This window comes from Strix aluco, chromosome 1 (genome assembly GCF_031877795.1).
Source record: "Strix aluco isolate bStrAlu1 chromosome 1, bStrAlu1.hap1, whole genome shotgun sequence".
Classification (NCBI taxonomy): domain Eukaryota; kingdom Metazoa; phylum Chordata; class Aves; order Strigiformes; family Strigidae; genus Strix; species Strix aluco.
In genome coordinates, this window is record NC_133931.1 from 82,329,745 (window position 1) to 82,344,712 (window position 14,968).

At 38.8% G+C, this 14,968-nt stretch overlaps 1 protein-coding gene across 1 annotated transcript in view; it reads left to right on the plus strand.

The window, feature by feature from the left end:
- FBXL7 (F-box and leucine rich repeat protein 7) overlaps positions 1 to 14,968 on the plus strand; it is a 196,912-nt gene that overhangs the window by 37,761 nt on the left and 144,183 nt on the right. Inside the window, exon 3 of the mRNA XM_074826297.1 lies at positions 9,564 to 9,653. Within this exon, the coding sequence (XP_074682398.1) occupies positions 9,564 to 9,653 (90 nt within the window). The remainder of the gene's footprint in view (positions 1 to 9,563; positions 9,654 to 14,968) is intronic.

Below are 14,968 nucleotides of genomic sequence, written 5' to 3' on the forward strand. Positions count from 1 at the left end.
TTTGGCTGTTTGATTAAAATAGTGGAGTTAAGGTTAGGTAGTGTATATACTAAGGAAGAGTTGTGTCTAACTAAACTTTAGAACAGTGTATCTTGAGTAAATACCCCTTTTAAAACATATTGGTGATTGGAAGACAATTTTTAATGAAAAGCACAATATTGAATGAATGTAACAGTTTCTAAGAAAATCCTATGATTGGTAGAAGCAGCAAAGTTTTATTTCTCAGTTCCTGTGGCAAAGTAGAAGGCTACGGAGTAGGAACTGCTTTTGGAGTACAGGCTAAGCCATGTCAGTGAAAGGTAGTATTTTAAGACTCAGTCATGAGACATGCTAGCCCTGATAAGTAATAAAAAGAGGATGTTACAGATTTCTCATTTTGTTTTCTCACTTTGAGTTCAAGTAAGAACTGTACTTGCTTTCTTTCCTTCTCAGGGAGCATTACTTTAATATTAATCTTCTAGACTAAATTGTTCATGAGCTTTTACCAGTGTTTTGATGTAGAGCTTAACACTAGGAGTGGGTGAAAAGTTTGGCTGCAAATTAACATTGCCTTCTGGCATGCCAGCTACTTAGTAGGCTTCAAAGAGAGGCCTTGTACAGGAGTAGTTTATGACACATTATTGCTGCTTTATAAACTCAGCAGTGGTATGTGCTGTTCATCATTCTGTATTGTGAAATGCTTTTATAAGCAGAGATGTGCTATCTTCAAAAATGATGGTGACTTTAGTAGTCCCACTTAGTTTTTGGTTAACAAGCTTCATCAGTGAGTGCTGAAATTCTCTGGAAAATCATCAGCTCTTACACAGGGGAGGCAAAGGTACAGGAGCGAAACACGTTACTTGAGAAAACTGAAGTATGTGCCCTGCCCCTTTTTAATCATTAGATTAGATAAGTCCACTTGAAGACTTCATTAAATAAGGTCTTTAGCCATTCTGAAATCATAATTATTTGGCACCAAGATGGTTAAGGGTGTCACAACTACAAACCCCAGTAGGCTTCCAGCACAACACAGTGAATAAAGTCTGTGTCTATACAAGCAATCTTACTTAAGCTTTACATTTTTCACAGAATCGTCTAGGTTGGAAAAGACCTTGAAGATCATCCAGTCCAATCCAGTCTTTTTTGAATAGGCTTGCCTTGCTTGCAATAACATCATTGTGCTAAGCAATTCTGAAAATTTCAATCCCACATATGCATTTTCATATATATTTTTCATGCATTTCACAGTATAGTGAATAAACCCTTATGTCTTAGTAGATGTAGAACTCCACAGTTGTATTTACATCAGAATTAAACCAATCCTTATTGCCCTCGGTATTACAGCTTCACCTTGCAAGTGGCTTGTTGAATCTTGTAACACTGATAAGAAAAGGCTTTGCCACTCCAAGGCGCCTGCCTGGGGCTGAGGGGCTCAGCTGTGCCCTGCGCTGAGGCTGTTGGAGCTGCCTGGAACCGGCTGTGTCCAGTGCGGGGCAGCCCCGGCCGCTCCCCACAGGGGCCCACCCGGCAGAGCCCCTTGGCCAACACCTGGGCACCTGCACCCAGTACAAATTCCTAAAAGGTACTAAAAATGAGTAAGGTGACTGACTCCCTACAAGAGATACTTTAGTATACTAGTTATGTTCTGTTAGCACTTGCAGGAGATTTTGTAGCATGCTGTGACTGAAGGACCTGGGACTGTTTAGTTTGAGGAGGAGAAGGCTGAGGAGAGACCTCATCACTCTCTACACCTACGTGAAAGAACATTGTAGAGAGGTTGGTGCTGGTCTCTTTTCACAGGTAATTAGTAATGGAACAAGAGGGAATGGCTTTAAACTGCAACAGGGGAGGTTCAGACTGGACGCTAGGAAAAAATTTTTCACAGAAGGAGTGGTCAGAGAGTGGAATAGGCTGCCCAGGGAGGTGGTGGAGTCACCATCCCTGGATGTGTTTAAGGGTCGTTTAGATGAGATGCTGGGGGATATGGTGTAGGGGAGAACTTTGTAGAGTAGGGCTGATGGTTGGACTCGATGATCCCAAGGGTCTTTTCCAACCTGAATGATTCTGTGATAACTGAAAAGGTGAGGAAGGCAGTGACTGGAAGAACAACAATAAAGGCCAGATTGGCCTATGCGGCCAGAGTTGAAATTTAGCTTAAAACTTATAGAAATGCTGCAGAACTAAGTATACTGTTTCATAGCTAAGTTATGCCAAATTAAGCGATCCTGGAGGCTGGAGTTATGATTTAAAAATAAAAAATAATGTAAAAATGTTTCTATAGATTGTACTCTTGAAAGTTTGAAGAACTAATGTCCCAAAGTGCCAGTGCTACCACATATCTGCAAGCTCTTCAATCTTCAGTATGCTTCCTGTGAAACATTCAGCTTATTTCCTTTCCTCAGGGTTGGAGTTTGTGCAGATTACTGTTTGTTTTAGCATATCCTGGCAAATGTTGGGTGGAATGAAATTTGGAGCCTCTGTGTGTGTTATGTTGGCACACATTTTAATTGGATTTGGGGAAAAAAATAATAACCACTTGAGAGCCCTACTCCTAAGATTTTAGGGCAGAAGGACAACATGGATTTGTAAATTAAAGTATAACCTATCCTGAAAGCAGTTTAATGAGTGACGATGCTTGTAGGTAGGTAACTTCAATGTTAAATCAGTGTTTACTCAGCAGTTAAGAGTTAATAAATGGAAACCAGTCTTATGACATGTAATTTCCATTGATAGAAATGTAAATTCCAAGGAGAACGATTGTCCAAAGTGTGTAGTCCAACTTTGCTTTTACTTTGGATAAATGAATTGATATATTGCATCTTTAAAGGATGCCATATATCCTCAAAGCGTAAGTATCGCACTGGGCTGCTGATTTTCATGGGGATACTTAGAAACATACTAGGAGTCTGCGGTCTCCGGAGGTGCAGATTGTAAAGAGATATGTTTGAGGTTTTGGAGACTTGAACCAGCATAATGTATGTCATGGAAACAGGAGACGGAAAAGACATTTTTCCTTTACTGTGGCATGATCTCTGATGCTTTGAGGTTTGGATTGGTTTTTTTTTTTCTGGATCTCTTCTTGATGTAGTTGGCATACATTTGATTTAAAAATTCTTGTCTGAAGATATAAAAGAGAAAGTAATGATCATCTGGTAGAAAAGCCATATGCATATGCCCTTTCATGCTGAGAAGTTGAATTTGACTAATGGCATTTGTATAAGAATTGATGGCCTAACTAAACAAATTTTTCAGACTTCTTTATATCAAAGTCATTGCAATATAATGCTTTTGAACAATTAAAAAGGTTAATAGCTCTCATTATTCTGGACTTTACTGCTTTTTGCTCTTTTTTTCTGAATTATTATATTTTGTTTTGTTTTGACATTTTCCCTAATGTTTCACTTCAGCATGGTGAACTGTGGATTTGGCCCTACTGTCCATTTAACTCCTAAGGTAACTGTCACTGCCTGCTGAAGGCAGGTGTTGTTGAATTAAAACTTGGTGTCAAGGGTAGTACTGCTGTATTTTCCAGGGTGGCATATAAGAAGTTAGTCTGTTTGTATGAGATCTTAGAAGAGCATGTAAAACACAGCACAGAAACGCCAATACCTCAGAATCCAAGAGTGAATGTGCTGCAAAAAACCCTAGTAAAACTATTTCAAAGCAGAGTGAAAGGGACTCACTGCCAGGACACACCTTCATCTACCACACAGGTCAATGAGCCCTGTGTATCTTATGATTTGCATCACATAATTCAAGCAGCCTCTGTTTATGCTGGCTGGATGTGCAATAATAATGAGGAAAATAACAAAATGCAACAGAAGAGCTGACAGTCATTCAGAAACACTGTAATGGACAGGCTTTGCATATGAGATTCTGAAAATGGTTTTTCAATCTTGGACAGTTAAAGGCTGTACTTCCCTGGGTGAGTTTAAATTGCATTGCTTCTGTCCTGACTGACTTGTAATGCCTTTCACACTTTTCAGCAGCGAGTGTGACTGGCAGAATCCAAAGTTTGCTTTTTACTGGTTCATGCTGTTTCCTTTCCAGTGTTTATCAAATGCTTCCATTTGGCTAAGATGCCTTGTGTATGTTTAGTCTTAATTCTGTCCTGCAAATTTTTGACAGCCTGAAATACATTGATAGAGGTGTTTGGAGCTCTAATGAGTATGCTTTTGAAAAAAAGATTATAACTAACTATACAAGCAACAGTGAAAAGCTATGGCTTTTTTTTCAGCAATATTGAAATATGGAGTTAAGACCACCCAGTTCCATGCTCAGTCTTCTAGTAGTGTTTCATTGGATAGTCTGTAGCATCTCTTTTATTAATATAGGTATTTATTCTGTTCTGATAGCAAAACTGAAGATGAAAACAGTTTTATAAAACAAACCTAATGTTTTAGTCACAGTTTTATCTGTGATAAAAAGAAAATGGAACACAGGAGTTTAATAGCCATAGTCTCAAAAAGAGACCATGGGGACTTAATAGGGCTATAGAGCTATTGAGTACCAAGACATCTATGACTAAAAAATTACTTGGGCTGCAGAGAGCTGGAGGCAGAGACAATATTCATGGGAAGTATCTGTTATATGCTTACCTTATTCTAATTTTCTTTCCAGCAGGATCAAAATAAAATTTGTAGGAAATAGCATACTAGGTTAAATGGCTGGGATCTTGTTCCTATGACTATTGTAAAACTTTGGCACTAGTTGATGGAAAAAAAAAAAAATCCATATTCTTGTAGCTTCAGAAGTAGGTCAGACACGATTTAAATTGCAACTGTGTAGCTGTGTGATTCTTTGCAGGTGTGGTGAAGTTCCTCCTACCTTCACTGCTAATGTGAATTATGTTGTAGGAAAATTGCTTTCTTCTACCATATATAACTACTACCATAGTGCATTTTGCTTTATTTTGGATTGCAACTTTTGGCTTCAAAAATAAAAAACAGTTGATCATATGAAGGAAACTCTAGACAATCGCAAGTCATGCTAGAGAAGTATTTGGCACGTCTTTAATTTGTTTCAGCAGAGGGTCAAATACAGTCTTATGTAGTCTTTGCAATATTGCCCTCTGTTTTGGTCCTTCTAGTGGTCACTGCATTAGAACTCCTGTCAGGTTATATTTACTTGCTATGACTTTCTCAATGAACTTTTTAAACTGAAGAGATGAACTGATCTCTGAAGACCAGTGTTATGCTACACCTTAAGTTTTCCTATGGCATTAGGGAAATCATCAGTCTTTGAATTTACATGTCATATTAGGCATATAGTGCCTTGAGAAAAGCACTGCAGAAGAACCCTGCCTCAGATAAGCTCAGGTGAGTGTGAGGGCTTGGGAATTCATGCTGCTTGCTGTATGTTTGGCAGCACCAGTTGCATATACTAAATCATAATTTGCCTCTTCACTTTGCCTTGTAACACGCTTCCTGAAAGTAGTATGTGGTCATCAAATATGGCATGGCAAAAGGCTTCTCTATTGAGTCAGGTGTTTTCTGACTTGAGGACTAGATGGTGTCTTCTCTAGCACAGAAATTCTGCTTAAAACATTTTTATTGAAAAGTTCCTGCTTGTTACCGACCCTTCTTGATGTGATTTTTCAGAGAATGAACCCTGGATGATAGGCCTACTTTCTTTCATGTTTTAGTTTTGGGTGTATGTTAGGGATCATAGAAGGTGGCTACTACTTTTGCTGTTATTCATTACAAGTGCAGCTGCCTGCAGATCTTTCTTAAGAAGCTTGAGAAAGATAAATTGTCAAAAGAAAAAAAGGCAACATCTCTGGGAACTATTTTTGCACTATTTATATATCTGTTGGATATATAAGTTTTAGGAAGTCGTGCAGTAAGATCTAGTACTTAGCTATTAATTGCTACTATTAAAGGTAAAAAATGAAGGTGTGGTAAAAACTGGTGTAATCAGTTGGAAAGTCATTTGTATAATGAATTTTTCATAGAAATGCTGAAATGGAGGGATGAGTAACACAGCTTACTAGTCCACAAAACACTGTCCTCACAGAGGTACTTGAATTATAAAATTACAGAACTGTTGAAGTGGGGACTTTTGGATCATCTGGTTCAACCTCTGTGCTTAAAGCAGGGTCAACTAAAACGGGTTGCTCAAGGCCATGTCCATTCGGGTTTTGAGTATCTTCAAGCATGGAGATTCCACACCTTATCTGTGCAACCTTTTCCAGTGTTTGACCATCATCACAGTAAAATAAACAAGTAAACAAATCTTAGGTTTAAATGTAATTTCTTATATTTTGATTTGTATCCATTGCCTCTTGTCCTATCACTGATCACCACTGAAAAGAGCCTGGCTCCCTCTTTTTCACACCCTTTTCAGGTATTTGTATACACTGAGATCCCCCCAAGCCTTCTCTCCTCCAGGCTGAACAGTCCCAGCTCTCTCAGCCTTTCCTCTTAGGAGAGTCCCTTCATCTTCATGGCCCTTCTCTGGAATCTCTTCAGTTTGTCCCTACCTATCCTGTAATGGGAGCCCAGCATTCCAGATGTCTTGCCAATGCTGAGCAGAGGTGGGGAAGGATCACCTCCCTGAACCTCCTGGCTGCATTACTCTTAATGCAGCCCATGGTGCTTTTGGCCTGCTTTGCTACAAGGGCCTGTCACTGGCTTATGTACAACTTGGTGTCTACCTGTATTGCCAGGTTTTTCTCTGTCAAGATGCTTTCCAACTGGTCAGTCCTCAGCATGCACTGGTGCATGAGGTTATTCCTCCCCAGATGCAGGACTTAGCATTTTCTTCTGTTGAACTAACTTCCCGAGGTTCTTGTCAGCCTATTTCTCTCAGCCTGATGAGGTCCCTCTGAATGGCAGCAACCTCTTGGTGTATCAGCTGTTCCTCCATATTTTGTATCATCTGGGAACTTGCTGAGGGTGCACTCTCTCCCATTATCAAACCCAAGTTGTTTAGAGAATACTTAGATGTATTTACATGTTAGCTCTTGCATGTGCACATAAGTCTGCAGCAGCCAAATCTAGCCTATTAGAAGTGAATGGCTTTCTTTTGCACTATAAGAATAGATACAGTGTCTGCTTGTCTATTTAAAACACATTGAAAACTTACTAGAAAGTGTCCCCTGCTTTCCTCCCACCTGAATGGAGAGTTTCAGAGTAGACAATGAGGAAGAAGGCTTGTTTTGGAGCTGTATACAGCAAGAGAAGACTCTGGTATAATAAAATATTAAAAATATAATTGCAGGAAGAACAAACAAAGCAGTAACCACTATGGATTCTTTTTTCTTCATTTCTAGTTTTAACTTCTCATAAGGAGTTAAAATGTTTTAAAGATCAAGTAGATTAAATGGTAAATATCTAGACTTAGATCTGCCATGTCACAGTTTCTACAGAAATGTTCAATTGTAAATAATATGCTGCTCTTGGATGTACTGACAATCAGCACCCTACAGTGGGTAAAATATTTCTGTTGTGCTCTTGGAGGCTTGTTTCTGTGGTGTACACAGAAATATTATTGATGTTAGTGGGGAAGGTATGTAGCCGCAGGAAGCATTCACTTTGTGAAAACAACCTATGCCACAGATGACCAGCTAGCTGGTGTTTGGTATCACTGACTTCCTTTTCCCCCAAAAAGAGGTGGGGTTTTTTGTGTTTTTTTTTTTTTTTTTTTTTTGAGGAAATCCTGTTTATTTGCTTTGAGGAAACAATTTTTTTCCAGTTGGTCTTGTTTTGTTTTGGTTGGTTTTTTTTCTCTCTATTAATCTGTTAAGGTGTGATGATACTCTTCGGAAGTTTTTCTGCCTCTGCAGTTGCAGTACTTGGTATGTGAGGAGTACCTGGTAGTGGCAATGCCATCTAAATACCTTTCTTGTCATTAATAATTATCATCTATTGCAAGTGTTTCAAGTTCTCTGGCCTCTTCCTGGGAAAGAGCATTTTACATTTATCCTTCTCTTTTCTCATCTGCTTTTCTCCTACCACAACCCTAGTTGCCTTAGCTGGAGAGCTATGTAGGGGTAGTCATTTCTAGAAAGACCACAGTCCATTACTCCAACTCATGTCACAGCTTGAGAGGAATTGAAGTGATATTCTAGAGGCACTGCTGCTTGGGTTTGCTTAACTTTTTAAAGGAATGTAAAAAGCAGCTAGTGAATCACTGAAAACATATTTTTTTTTTTTCCTCTTCACCCCACCCAACTACTAGCCTTAGCCATATAATTTTTGCTTTCTTCTGGCCTTTTTAATATCCTTTCACTCCACAATCATCTCTCAAATCTGAGCATGTTAACTTAAGCAACTTTATGTGGAGAATGATTCTCTAGGGCTGGCTGACGGATTAAGTGGCAGTACCTTGGTTGTGAAGCAACCTACGTTTGCACATTCTCCAGTCGTTTCCCATTAAAACTTAAATCCTCGTTCTGTTGTGGCACTTTTAAAAAGCAGACCTCCTCCTTACATCTAAATGTTATGAAAACCAGGCATACTGTAACCCAGAACCCCAAGGAATGCTTGATTGAAATAACAGATCAGAAAAGTCTCTTGCTAACATTCCTATGATTATAGGTTTACTCAAGTGACAGAAACATGGTGTCAGCTAGCTTTCTGCATACAGCCTAATTTTGGTCCAAAAACTAACATAGCTCCTAAATGCTTTACTGATGCAGTGTTTGTGGGGATAGATAACTTTTTAAAATGCAACAATATTCATTACCTTTCCTTTCTCTAGAACTTTCTCACGTATTGCTGATTGGGTGGTTGGTCTGGTTCCTGCTGAGGAGTAGAATATATGCCCTGTTAGCAGTTACTGAGATTGAGTCACTTCTGTTTCCCTTCGCTCACTCATTCTTAGATCCCCACAGGTAAACAAAAAGACAAATTTAGTTTAGATACCACAGAAGAGCAGAGGGATTTATCTCTATTATTTTTTTCTTTGTATTTGGATTTCTTCTGTTGGTAACTTGTACATGGTTTGACATCCTGCATATAGGTCTGAAGGCACTGATGTACGAAATGCAGGAAGAAGTTTTAAGGAAGAAAATATTAAGAGAAAAAACATCCATTGGTTCTGATTTACAGTTAAAAAAGAACAGCAACTGTAGAAGTTAGTTTTAATATGGTATGTTACATTAAGCAGTGAGCATGGTGTAGAGGAAACAGCAGATACCTCACTTTCATTTTCATGTGACCAAGTGATTTGAATGCGTGGTGTGAACACATAAAACAGAAATCTAAACTCACTTAACATATTTTGAATTTAACACATCATGCTGATGAGGGTCAGTGTCCATTTGTCCCGATCCATGTTAGAGGTTGTTAATCAAAAGCTTTTTATTTATAATGGAGCTTAGCAAATACATAATGAGAGCCCCTGTGCACAGGAAACCGTTTGCAGCCTTAATACACGTAAAGATGCACATGCTATAAGTTATAATGCAGTTATAATCCTACCCCAGTGTGTACAAAATGAACATCAGTTGCTTTAAACTTAGTTTAAAGCTTCCTGGAATTGTTCCAGGTTCTGATATGGAAGGTCTCTCTATTTTGCTGTTGATACTCATGTTTGTTCTCTCTCCCTCCCGTCCTCTCCACCTCTTTCTCCCTTTGCAGGCAAAGGCAGCTCAAGCATCTCATCCGACGTGAGTTCAAGTACAGATCACACACCCACCAAAGCCCAGAAGAATGCAGCTACCAGTGAAGGTAGGCAGCTGGTACTCATTATCCCGGTCAGGCCCCCCAACATAATCCTAGCAGTTGTCAGAAAAGGAACCCCTCCTCCTCGTTTTCTGTGTATAGTACCATTGGTGTATTAGAAATTAAAAAACAGTTGTTCTTACTGTATATAGTTTCAATTCCTACCTGATGTAGTTTCTGATTTAAGCTTGTGACAAAGGATTTAAGATACTTCTGCAGAACAAAAATGTAGAGGGTTTTGAGTAGTTTTGCATGTTACTTTTTCAGCAAAGGATTTTATACTTAAGATTTGGTGCGATCTGATTTTGAACATATTTTTGAAGAATATACTTAACGGAAGCTTTTTGGCATATGTTCTAGGTTAAATCTCAGCCTCTTATTTTCATACTATGAACAGCACGAAAATGTGAGCTGTTTGTGGCAAGCTTTCAAAAGTGTAGCTATGGACATGAAGAGCTGACAAGGATTTAATTAGATCGACACACCTCACCTACAGTTACTGGAGTATGTGATCATCCGGGACTAGATTTTTAATGTCTAGGGGAAGGAGATGTCTTATGTATCAGTATTAATACACTGTTGTACTAACTGGCCTGTGAACAGAGAAATGGTGATTCTTCCCTGCTGCTTTCTTATATGTGAGTAGGTGTGCTCTGTTAAATGAAAGCATATTGGCCTGAGTTTTTACAGGAGTGTCTTCGAAGGCCGAGAGGAAATTATTAAATCTATATGTAGTTTAATGATGTAAGCTGAAAGGATTTTTTTTTTTTAAATTATAAATTTGTGACTTAACTAGCATTTCTGCTCAACTCTGTCATAATAGGTTGGTTGTACTTGGTAATTATCAAATAATAATCTTGATTTCTTACACTTCTGTCATTACAAATTAAGTTACAAGCTCTGTTTGCTCTCAGTCTGGCTTTATTTCTTGGTTAAAAGAAATCATAGGCTTTGAATAGTTCTAGCTTGGCAAGTCTGACTGTAGAATCTGTACAGTAAAAGTAGTTCATGTAAGTAATAAATGACCATATGAATCACAGGAGTTTATTGTTAGGCATGCATAATCCCATATCAAGAATGAAGATCTGGCACCTGTGTATCATGAAAGATACTGGTTTAGAATCTCTGCTTTTTAGTCCAGATAATAAATTTAACGATAAATGAATAAATGGTTAATAAAGTTAAGTTGAATAGTAGACTTCATGTTTCTCTAACCCTTAGATTCAAAAGTTTTGAGGTACCTGAAGGAGGTGAATTACCAAGACACAAAATAAATTTAGGAAATGTATAAAAGTGTTTTAACTTCTCTTCATGACAGCCAGGAAGAAGAAAAAAAAAAAACCCAAAAAAACAAAAACAAAAAAACCAAACCAAAACAAAAAAAACCCCACAAAGGAATAGTGGAAACTCTGAAGTCAGTACTTAACAATTGCTTTAAATTTCTGCTTTACTTCAGTCAGTAAAGCATGCTTTTTTCCTTATCTTCAAATCAGATAATGCAAAATAATCCTTTACTAATCTCTAAAATTTATGGTCTTAATCTAGCCCATTGTAGAGCTAATGAATACCAATATTGACCCTGAAATCTTCACCACTGTTTTGCAGCTGATTAATTCACCAGTGAGGGAGGCTTAAATGCAGGCCAGCAAATGCTATAGTAAAGGTATGTTTTTATGAGTTCTTGTCCAGATTCAGAAAGAGTTCAGAGCAGTGGAGTTATGTATTCTGTACTTGGAGGCAATTTCAGACGTGAGCCTAGTTTTTCTAATAAGTGTGATTTGACACTTACTTTGACAACAGCAGAAGTATACTTGTCTCTTCAGCCTGTGCTCTTACTACTTTCCTATCAAGTTTTTCTGCCGAGGAGTTACTAATGTGGATCAGTTTAATATTAATTGTCTTAATGTGGATTGCTGTATAATCTGTCAGATATTTTGAGTGTCATAACCAGGGAGCATAAGAGTTCTATGAAGGCAAGTAAGAACAGAGACCTGCAAGTAGTGTTGGGGAAAACCAAGGACTGTTGAAACCAGTGCTGTTTCTGGAAGGCACATTTATCAACTGATGTGCGTCTGGATTTTTTACTGATGCTGCCTCTTTTCCCCATGTACAGTAGACTTATTCTGGAGGAGGATTCAGCTGAACATAAAGATTCATACCTTCTGCAAGATGAGTAGAGTTCTGTGCTTACAAGGCTGAATGCTTTTATACTGTTCAGTTATAGAGTAGTGTCTAGGGACCAGCTAAGAACAGGAACCTGATTGTGTTAGATGCTGTACAAGCAGTGGCAGTTCAATCATAGAATCATAGAACCATTTCAGTTGGAAAAGACCATTAAAACCATGGAGTCCAACTGTAGGCATAACACTCCCAAGACCACCACTAAGCCATGAGCGCCACAACTACATGTCTTTTAAATACCTCCAGGGATGGTGGCTCAACCACTTCTCTGGGCAGCCTGTTCCAACGCTTGACAAACCTTTCAATGAAAAAAATTTTCCTAATATCCAGTGTAAACCTTCCCTGGCAAGGGAATGTCAATGTCCCTGGCAAGGGAATGGCAAGTCACGTCTTTTCATTGGGGTGTTTATATAACTGTTAGTTAAATTTACCTTTATAGCACTCTATGCTCTAGTATTTGCTTGACATGATACAGTAGTACCTACCCACCCCAGAGATTGGTAATTGTATCTTGCTCTTCACCCTGAGACTGGTTTATTGCAGGGACAGAGCGCTCCAATTCTGCCCTTTGCTTTAGCCCTGTATTGTAAATTCACAGCGCTCTGTGCTGTCCTATGAATGAGCCACATGTTGTGTGTGGCGAGACGTATGTGTCCTAGGTATGGACTATGAAACATTGCAGGTGATGTGAAATGATCTTAATTGAACAAGTGGCAGATGGCTTCTTTGCATCCCTTGAATTTCTATTGGCAGCTGAATTCCTGAATGCCCAGCTCTGTGAAGAGTGTAGAATTTGTGTTTGAGGCTGAAGGCCTTTCACGGCTCCTGCTTTCCAGCTTTGCAAAACAGACCTAATTCTTTCCAGTTCTGCACAGCATGTCTTCTCTTCTGTTTCTTTAAGACAGTTGACACAACACTTGTTGAAGTTGAATCAATGAAATGCCTTGAAAAAACTAGGAAGGAAACTGTGGGACTGATTCATACAAGCTCTGTGTTACTCTACAGCAGAGAAGCAGTCATGTAACATACATCTTAAGCAGGTATGAATTCCCAAGGACTGCAAAAAGGTGTCCAGCAGGACTCTTGCTTGAAAGAGCAAATCATCTCAGGAAGTATCTGTCAGCAGGTGTTATTTTGCCATCAGTTTGAATAATCAAATGAACACACTCTTCATCTTGTCTACTGCAACCACATTAGTCAAGTTTCAGTGCTATGATATTTCTCTATAGGATGAGTACAAGAAATGGCTTATGTGATGTTTCAGTCCTAGATATGCTGTTAAGGCAGCATCAGTTAAATCTCTTGATGGGAATGGGAGATGTAGTCAGTTATGGCCAAAATATGGTACCCTCCCTCACCTCGTGGATTATGAGCATCCATAGAGTTGTGGAAGGAGATTGTATGTTTCAAAGAGGCAAAATGGTTGTCATGCTATTAAATGTGCCTGGGTGAACTGCACATCCTCTACCAGTGAAGAACAGACAGTATGTGTTAGTACCCTTAGCCAAACTAGCTTCACTCAGTGATGCCTTGGAGAGGGAACTACTAACCTGTTTCTGCTGTGTAGAGCAATGCAGGCAGCAGCTGGCAGACCATGCCACTTCCTAAATTCAGAAACTGGTGATGCACTTGAGAGGGATGCAAAGGTGAGGCTATACTGGTGCAGAAGCTGAAGTCCAGTTCTCATGGTGGCTTTCACTTTCTGTACTTCAGTGAATGGCATGTGGCAAAAAATAGATGTCTGGTCCTCCCTGTAAATCAGAGTATGCTGTAGGGTCCGTTTGTTTGGCTACAGCTTGACTCAGAAGGAAGTGTGGTAGAGTGTGGATGTGCATGCATGCTGATGCCTCCACACTGTCTCCTCTTCTGAGGATACAATTTATTTTAGTTTTGAATATACATTGCCTTTTAATTCTTTTCCAGTCTCAGACATTGTCTATAATTCTTTACCCCATCAATCAATTACAGTTAGAAACTTGAGAACACATGAGTTTTTGCTACCCCCCATTGCTCTTCTGGCAAATGAAAGACTAAATGGATTTTTGTGGGCCATTTAAATGCAATTTGCTAGACACAGTCTCAACTGGAATATTATTGTCTAAAACTTGATTTAGAAGATTAGACTGAATGTTTTTGTATGGGCTTACCTTGATCAGAGAGCTTTCTTCTAACACTTACCTGCGGAGCGTGGAATGTTATGTCCAGACTGGGTGCTTCATATTAACTTGACTGTTTTTCAAATAAAAAAACCAATACTGTTTGCATTTCGTGTATATGGCTGTTAAGTGGTAATCCAGGGGCAGCTTTAAACTGAGAGCTTGTGTATGAGCTACATGTATGAGTTCTAATTTATTTCTCAGTTTCTATAAAATCAAACTGAAGGATTAAGCCTGAAACAAAACACTGTTTTAGCAGAGGGGCTTAGTGCTGAACTACCTGTGACTATATCCTGTTAAAAGTTTATATTTTGAATTTTGCTGAAATACAGAGAAGTCAGCTGCTGTATTCTGCAGAAGTCAAAATTATATTTGTATTTAGTGATGCTGAGTTTTAGGGACCTTCAAAAAGTAAGTATTTGTTTTTCCTTCTGCAGTACTCTGAGAATTCTAGAGTCTGGCTTACTCAGATGATGTTCCATGTACCTTAAATATACTTTAAAAAGACTGTGTTTGGAAAACGGACGAATTAAGAGAACACAGCTTTTTACCCGTTAGTGCTGTGATGTATGTTTAGTGTGGAGATCAAATGCATTTGTTTTGGCAGTACCAGTTTGTATGCACCTCAACAGAAGAGGTATCCCTTCTGAAGTTTAGAAAAGACTAGAAAAGTACCCCGTTCTCATAGTTGTATCCTCCTTCCTGTTTTATTTGGGCTTTTTAGTGGTTCTGGTGGATTTGGTAGTGTTAGGTTAATGGTTGGAGTTGATGATCTTAAGGGACTTTTCCAACCTAAATGATTCTAATGTTCTGGAAGAAGTAGGCCCTATAGCCTGGCTGGAATAATTACATTCATTAGGAACCATTCCCCCCATTAAATCATGTATGTAAAAATGTAGCACTTTGCAAATATGTAATGCTTTAATTACTCATGTAAGAGTGTTCCTTTTATACCCTGTGCAAGATGATACCTGGCTGAGGTTG